At 48.5% G+C, this 7,335-nt stretch overlaps 1 protein-coding gene across 1 annotated transcript; it reads left to right on the top strand.

Moving 5' to 3' along the window:
* Positions 1-4,266: 4,266 nt before the first annotated feature.
* Positions 4,267-7,007, top strand: LOC144274589 (uncharacterized). The gene is made up of 2 exons (XM_077833508.1): positions 4,267-4,371; positions 4,678-7,007. The coding sequence occupies exon 2, from the start codon at positions 4,737-4,739 to the stop codon at positions 6,540-6,542; it is 1,806 nt and encodes a 601-aa protein (XP_077689634.1). The 5' UTR covers positions 4,267-4,371; positions 4,678-4,736; the 3' UTR covers positions 6,543-7,007.
* Positions 7,008-7,335: the final 328 nt, after the last annotated feature.

The following is a 7,335-nucleotide window of genomic DNA, read 5'->3' as shown; positions in this document are numbered from 1 at the left end:
GAAAGCTGGAGGCATGTAGGTAGGAATAGATGTCAATAGGTTTCCGGTATAGGGTGGTGTTTATGTGACCATCGCTTATTAGTACTGTAATGTCCAGGAAGTGGATCTCTTGTGTGGACTGGTCCAGGCTGAGGTTGATAGTGGGATGGAAATTGTTGAAATCATGGTGGAATTCTTCAAGGGCTTCTTTTCCACGGGTCCGGATGATGAAGATGTCATCAATGTAGCGCAAGTAGAGTAGGGGCATTAGGGGATGAGAGCTGAGGAAGCGTTGTTCTAAGTCAGCCATAAAACTGTTGGCATACTGTGGGGCCATGCGGGTACCCATAGCAGTGCCGCTGACTTGAAAGTATACATCGTCCCCAAATGTGAAATAGTTGTGGGTGAGGATGACGTCACAAAGTTCAGCCACCAGGTTTGCCGTGACATTGTCGGGGATACTATTCCTGACGGCTTGTAGTCCATCTTTGTGTGGATGTAGAAGCCCTCTACACCAACATTCCATAGTGGCCAGGATGGTGTTTTCTGGAAGATCACCAATACGTTGTAGTTTCCTCAGGAAGTCAGTGGTGTCTCAAAGGTAGCTGGGAGTGCTGGTAGCGTAGGGCCTGAGGAGAGAGTCCACATAGCCAGACAATCCTGCTGTCAGGGTGCCAATGCCTGAGATGACGGGGCGTCCAGGAATTCCAGGTTTATGGATCTTGTGTAGCAGATAGAATACCCCAGGTCGGAGTTTTAGGGGTGTGTCTGTGCAGACTTGTTCCTGTGCTTTTACAGAGAGTTTCTTGGGCAGATGGTGTAGTTTCTTTTGGTAACCCTCCTGCTGATAATAGCCCACCTTAATTGATTAGTCTCATTAGAGTTGGTATGGCAACCCCCATTTTTTCATGTTCTCTGTATTCCTACTGTATTTTCCACTGTATGCATCTGATGAAGTGGGTTTAGCCCATGAAAGTTTATGCCCAAATAAATGTATTAGTCTCTAACGTGCCACAAGTATTCCTCGTTCTTTTTGCTGATAAAGACTAACACGGCTACCACTCTGAAACCTGAGACTAAGTTACATTTCCCTGGCAGTGCCTAATTACAAGGCAAATATTCACAGGCAGCCCCCTCCCTTCCTGCGCACACACACACTGCTCCAAGCTTACACTGGATTTATTAAAAAAAAAAAAAAGAAACTCATGATCTTTGGGGCTCTGATTCCTGAGTATTAAGGGGTTGCCCTGGGTCTTGCTCTGATTTCCATGCAGGATTCAGATCTTAGCCACACCGGTGTCACTCCTGGCTCTGGCACGGTGGCGAGTGTGGATGGGCCAGTGGGATCAGCCTCTGCCTTCCTGTCCCTGGGGGCTGCTGGGGGAGTCCAGGGCAGCTCATTCTTCAGGTGTTGCCCCCAGAGGGCTCAAACTATTGCTAAGGGGGAGGGGTTTACACTGCAATGGGGGGAAATCCCCCAAAGTGGCCCCTTTGATTCTGCTCTTTTTCTAGTATTTGGCTCAGAGATGCTGTTACTGGGAGGGTCTGAAGAGCCTGGGGGGGAAATCGGGGTGTGACATGGACTCCAGCCCCTTCTGTAACCTCCCCCATTGCCCCTCTTGCCCCAACAGGCTGAGGAATCACATCCACATTTCGCTCCAGGTTGGCCCCTCTTCCAGGAGACAGGGAAGGGACATGGCTGTGATGGAGCCAGCTCAGGTAGGGGATTTTCAGGGAGCTGCTGGGTGGGGGTGGGAGAGGCAGGGAGGAGACAGGGTGTGAGAAACCTGCTGATTTTCTGAGTAGGCCCATTGGCTGCTGTGAGACACAAAGGGAATCTGTTGGGATTCCTGTCCCCAGCTCAGAGCTCTGCTTCCCGTCTCAGCCTGTGGATGGCAGGCATGTGGGAAATGAGAAGACCCTGCCCTGCTCCGTGTGCTGGGGGGACCTTCTCCCCAACCCCTGAAGCCTCCTGGCTGCTCTGACGGGTAGGGGTCTGATTTTGCTACTCTGGCCCTCTCAGAGCTTCGAGTTTTTTTTCCTTTCCCATGACTAGTGGGATTGTATCTGGGGCAGCAGGTGCTGAGTGCGGGACTCTTGTTGTTTCAGATGCCGGTGACCTTCGAGGAGGTGGCTGTGTATTTCACCCAGGGGCAGGGGGCTCTGCTGGACCCCGCTCAGAGAGCCCTCTACAGGGACGTCATGCAGGAGAACTACGAGACGGTGACCTCGCTTGGTAAGAGATTCCGCTCCCCTCGGTTATTAGAAACCATGGGTCTGAGTGTTGGATTCTGATCAGGTTCTTCCCTGGTCAGTTAGATCAGAGGCAAACGGGTTCCATAATGCACAGCTGCCGTGAGAGAGACTTGGATCTCCGTACCCTCTCCAATGGGATACAGGTGTCAAAAGCTAATGGACATGCGAGCTCATCCCCATCCTCCAGGTTTCAAAGGGACAGAAACCTCCAGGTTTCAAAGGGACAGAATTCATTCATTGTCCTGTCTGTATTGATTCCCAGTCAGACACAGAATCCCTGTTCACCTCCCTTCTTGGAAATAGCTCCAGCCATGGGGAGGGCTCTGGGCTCTGCAGGTTTAGAAATAGGCAGAGGTTTAATGCCAGAGCTGGGTGTGCGTCAGCCAGTCCCCCAGAGAGCACAGATCCTGGGAACTCCTAATGAGGGTGTAAAAATTCCTGTTGCCTCCCCAGACACCTGCCTCCCCCAGGGCAGCTCAGTGACCATGTTCCTTCCTCTTAGGTTCCATATTCCCACCCGCACAGCACAGGGACAGGTTAATTTCACACAGCGCCCTTTGTGACAGACACTCCCCTAATGCTCCATGAACCCTGTGCGAAGGGTTCAGTCACAGAGACCCTCTTGGGACTGTTAGTTCCAGCAGACATCTTGGGTGATAAGCAGGGGTCTCCTCACCACAACCGAAAGCTTCCTTGTATAGATTTGGCAAAAGGCGGGAGTCCTTTGTTCCAGCTTGACTCCCTTCCCCATTCTTTATGGAAAAGTCCACGGTTTAAAAGGTGACATGGTCACTGTGACAGGGTTGGGACTCACCACCTCAGCGCCTCCTGCTGTTCACTCTGGGAATTAGCTCAGTTCATGCGGAGCGCCCTCTGCTGGTGGTGTCCCGTCCGTCTCTCTCCCAAGATTGGTGTTTCAACCCGCTTTGCTCCCAGCTTGCCGGGTTTTCTTCAAGACACTGCCCTCTGACAGTGCCCACTGCTCCACTCTCACCCCCTTTCAGGGGTTTGATGTTATCAGCAGTCCTTCTCTTCGCCCCAGCCACAATGGCCAACTCCACTCCAAGGTCTAACTTCGTTTGGCAGGGGTCTGGTGCAGTCCGTGATGGCCGCTCCAAACGGCCAGGTGGAAGTGCAAGAGGGGGACCCAGGCGCACCCTCTACTCTGGGTCCCGACCCAGGGACCCTTTGGCAACAGCCTTCCTACCTGCCCTCCTTCTCTCCCTTTGCCCATCTCTCTCCCTGGGCTGTTTCCCCTTCGGCCCCTTTGCACTGGCTAGGCCCTTTTTCTCAGGGCCCGGCAGGTACCGGGCAGGAGTTCCCTTCTGCCTTGCCTTGCCTTGCCTTGCCTTGCCTTGCCTTGCCCTGCCCTGCCCTGCCCTGCCCTGCCCATCTCCTCATGCAGGAGATAGACCTTCACCCTCTGAAGACCTGAGAGAGATTGCCTGCTCCTATCCTGAGCAGCCTTTAAAAAGGCCTAGCCTAGCCCTGATTGGCTGGCTGTAATACTGGCCCTGATTGGCTCTCTAACAGGCCCTCCGTGATTGGCTGCCGCCTTGCACAGCCGCTCTGGCCTGTTGTAGCTCAATCTGGCCTGGTGGTGGGGCACAATCCCACCACAGTCACATGCCTCTGTAAGATACTAGTCTCCATTTTTCATGGGCTGATCCTCACCTACACAGGAAGATTTAAAGGTAAACAAAACCATTCTCAGCCCATTGTTCTGGATAAATGGAGCAAACAAGATCCTAAAGTATCATTAATGACCCTCACTTAGAATAATCACAATAGGACCTTAGATTTGTACTTCATATTCCTAACTTTAAATATAAGAGTGATACATACATACAAATAGGAAAACTATATTCGGTAGATTACAGCTTTTCCAATGATGCCTTACATGGGACTTTTTGCATAAAGCATGTTACAGTTATCTCATATTCATATTGATAAGCATATTTGCAGAAAGCATATGGAACACCCCGTATCACCCTGATCTGGTCTGATTTAACCCTTGCGCAGGATTTCCCATTCCCAAACCTGAGCTGATTGCCCAGCTGGAACGAGGGGAAGAGCCGTGGGTGCCCGATCTCCAGGCCTGCAAGGAAAGAGATATCCCAAGAGGCGCCCACACAGGTGAGGACTGACACAGAAATCATCTGGGGAATGAAGGAAAAAGTTGAGAATCCCGAAAATGTAGTGTAAATAAGGGCCCTCAGTTCTTCCTCCTCTCACCCAGGGCAGGGTTGTAGTCAGCAGATATCGCTCATGCCATTCCACCCAGCCTCTTAGCTGCAGTAGTTTCCTTCCCTGTGAGTGTTTGGGTGAGAAGTGGAGGCAGAATCCAATTGCTCAGTCTTTGTGTTGGGTTTTTCCTTGGTGCTATTCCTCTTTCTCCCCAGCACAATGACTCCTGTCTGGATTGTCTCTGTCTCCCATCAGGTGCTGAGCGAGTGAGTGAGAATGAAGAGGAGAATCATGGTGCAGAAGTTCCTGGTAAAATGGAACCAAAGGAGACCTTTCTGGGAAGTGCTGCATGGAATTTTTCCCAGTGCTTGGAACAGGCAGATGCCTGGGGAAATTGTCACAGGTCAGAGAGGCTGCTGGAAAACCACCCAGGGAAGAAAGTGGATGAATCTATTAACTGTGGAAGACGTAACGAGGATCCCAGAGTGCAGCAGACAAATCCCAAAGAAGAGACACCCTGGGACTGCCTGCAGTGTGGGAAAAGATTCATTCTGAGCTCACAGCTTGTAACACATCAGACAATCCATACTGCAGAGAAACCCTCTCAATGCTTGGACCGTGTGGAAAGCTTCAATAACCCCTTAGACCTTAATAACCATGGGAGACGCCACACAGAAGAGAAACCCTCTCAATGTCTCGAGTGCAGGAAATGGTTTTTTTGGAAGTCAGAACTAATTACACATCACACAAGCCAAACAGGAGATAGAACTCATAAGTGCGTGGACTGTGGGAAAAGTTTCAGACGGAGGTCAGCCCTTTTTAAACACCAGGCATTGCACACAGGAGAGAGACCCCATAAGTGTTTAGTCTGTGGGAAAAGTTTCATATGGAGGTCAGACCTTGTTAGACACCAGGCATTGCACACAGGAGAGAGACCCCATAAGTGTTTAGTCTGTGGGAAAAGTTTCATACGAAAGTCAGACCTTAGTAAACATCAGAGAATCCACACAGGAGAGAGACCTCACAAATGTATGGACTGTGGGAAAAGTTTCATACAGAGATCAGACCTTGATAAACATCAGAGAATCCACACAGGTGAGAGACCTCACAAGTGTATGGACTGTGGAAAAAGTTTCATACAGAGGTCAGCCCTTGTTAAACATCAGAGAATTCACACGGGAGGGAGACCCCATAAGTGCTTGGATTGTGGGAAAACATTCAGAATCACATCAGCCCTTGTTTTACATCAGAGAATCCACACAGGAGAAAGCCCCCATAAGTGCTTAGACTGTGGAAAAAGTTTCATATGGAGGTCAGACCTTGTTAAACATCAGAGAATCCACACTGGAGAGAGACCTCACAAATGCATGGACTGTGGAAAAAGTTTCACACAGAGGTCAGACCTTGCTAAACATCAGCGAATCCACACAGGAGAGAGACCTCACAAGTGTATGGACTGTGGAAAAAGTTTCATACAGAGGTCAGGCCTTGTAAAACATCAGAAAATCCACACAGGAGAGAGACCCCATAAGTGTTTGGACTGTGGAGAAAGTTTCAGAATCACATCATCCCTTGTTTTACATCAGAGAATCCACACAGGAGAAAGCCCCCATAACTGCTTAGACTGTGGAAAGAGTTTCAGACGGAGGTCAGAGCTTGTTAAACATCAGGTAATCCACACAGGAGAGAGACCCTACAAGTGCTTAGACTGTGGGAAAAATTTCGTACGGAGGTCAGACCTTATTAAACATCAGGCAATCCACACAGGAGAGAGACCCTACAAGTGCTTAGACTGTGGGAAAAATTTCATACGGAGGTCAGACCTAATTAAACATCAGGCAATCCACACAGGAGAGAAGCCTCACAAGTGTTTGGAATGTGGAAAATGTTTCACACACAGATCACATCTTCTAGCACATCATAGGATCCACACAGGAGAGAGACCCCATAAGTGCTTGGACTGTGGGAAAAGTTTCACAAACAAATCAGCCCTTGTTTCACATCAGAGAATCCACACTGGAGAGAGACCCCATAAGTGCTTGGTCTGTGGGAAAAGTTACACACAGAGATCACACCTCACTAAACATGAGAGAATCCACACAGGATCTAAACTTCTGTAACACATGGCCAGAAAGGGTTAAGCTACTTGCAGGCTGATTGACCCAGATTCAACCTTTAGACACATGTTAGAAATGTGTGTAAATAGTAATTAGAGCCATCCACATTAGATACGATAGAGCTTTGAAATGTAAACTTTTATGGTTAAAGAACTGGAAGAAGATAGTAATTGTACTAGTCTATGCTTACTTACATTTTGTTAGAAGGTTAACAGTGTAACCAAAGGGCTCCTGTCTAGGGCTGTATTTTGTTCAATCTGAGATGGACAGGAAATATTAACAAATAGAGATCACTTGGGTGTAATAATGTCATTGTCTACATGTCTCTGTAAAGTTTGTGGAAAACTGTCTGTTAACTGCTTTATGGATATTTACCTTATTTTAATCCATGTAATTAATTACCTTATGTTTAGGAAATAGAAGGTTACTTGAAAAGCCTATTGTTCACCTGATGAAGGGATTCTGAAACAGTCTCTCTTAATTCTAATGCACCATCTCTACAGTGAAACTGACCTAAGGACGCTATTCATCTCTGCATGATCTTTACCCAGGCACTCTGTCTTTTCTTGTAAGAAATCTTAGTTTAGTTACACACTGACAGCCAGTTCCTGTTATTTCGATCAGAACTGAAGAAATCATTACGTTGCTGGGTGATGTGTCTGATCCTTCGGGATAACTTAGGCTTGAATAGAGACTGGGAGTGGTTAAGTCATTATGCAAGGTAACCTATTTCCCCTTGTTCTCTCCCCCCCCCACACACACACACACATTCCTCAGACGTTCTTGTTAAACCCTG

The sequence above is a fragment of the Eretmochelys imbricata genome, chromosome 14 (genome assembly GCF_965152235.1).
Source record: "Eretmochelys imbricata isolate rEreImb1 chromosome 14, rEreImb1.hap1, whole genome shotgun sequence".
Taxonomy (NCBI): domain Eukaryota; kingdom Metazoa; phylum Chordata; order Testudines; family Cheloniidae; genus Eretmochelys; species Eretmochelys imbricata.
Note: the sequence above shows the minus strand (reverse complement) of the source record. Positions and strands in the feature narration are given on the sequence as shown.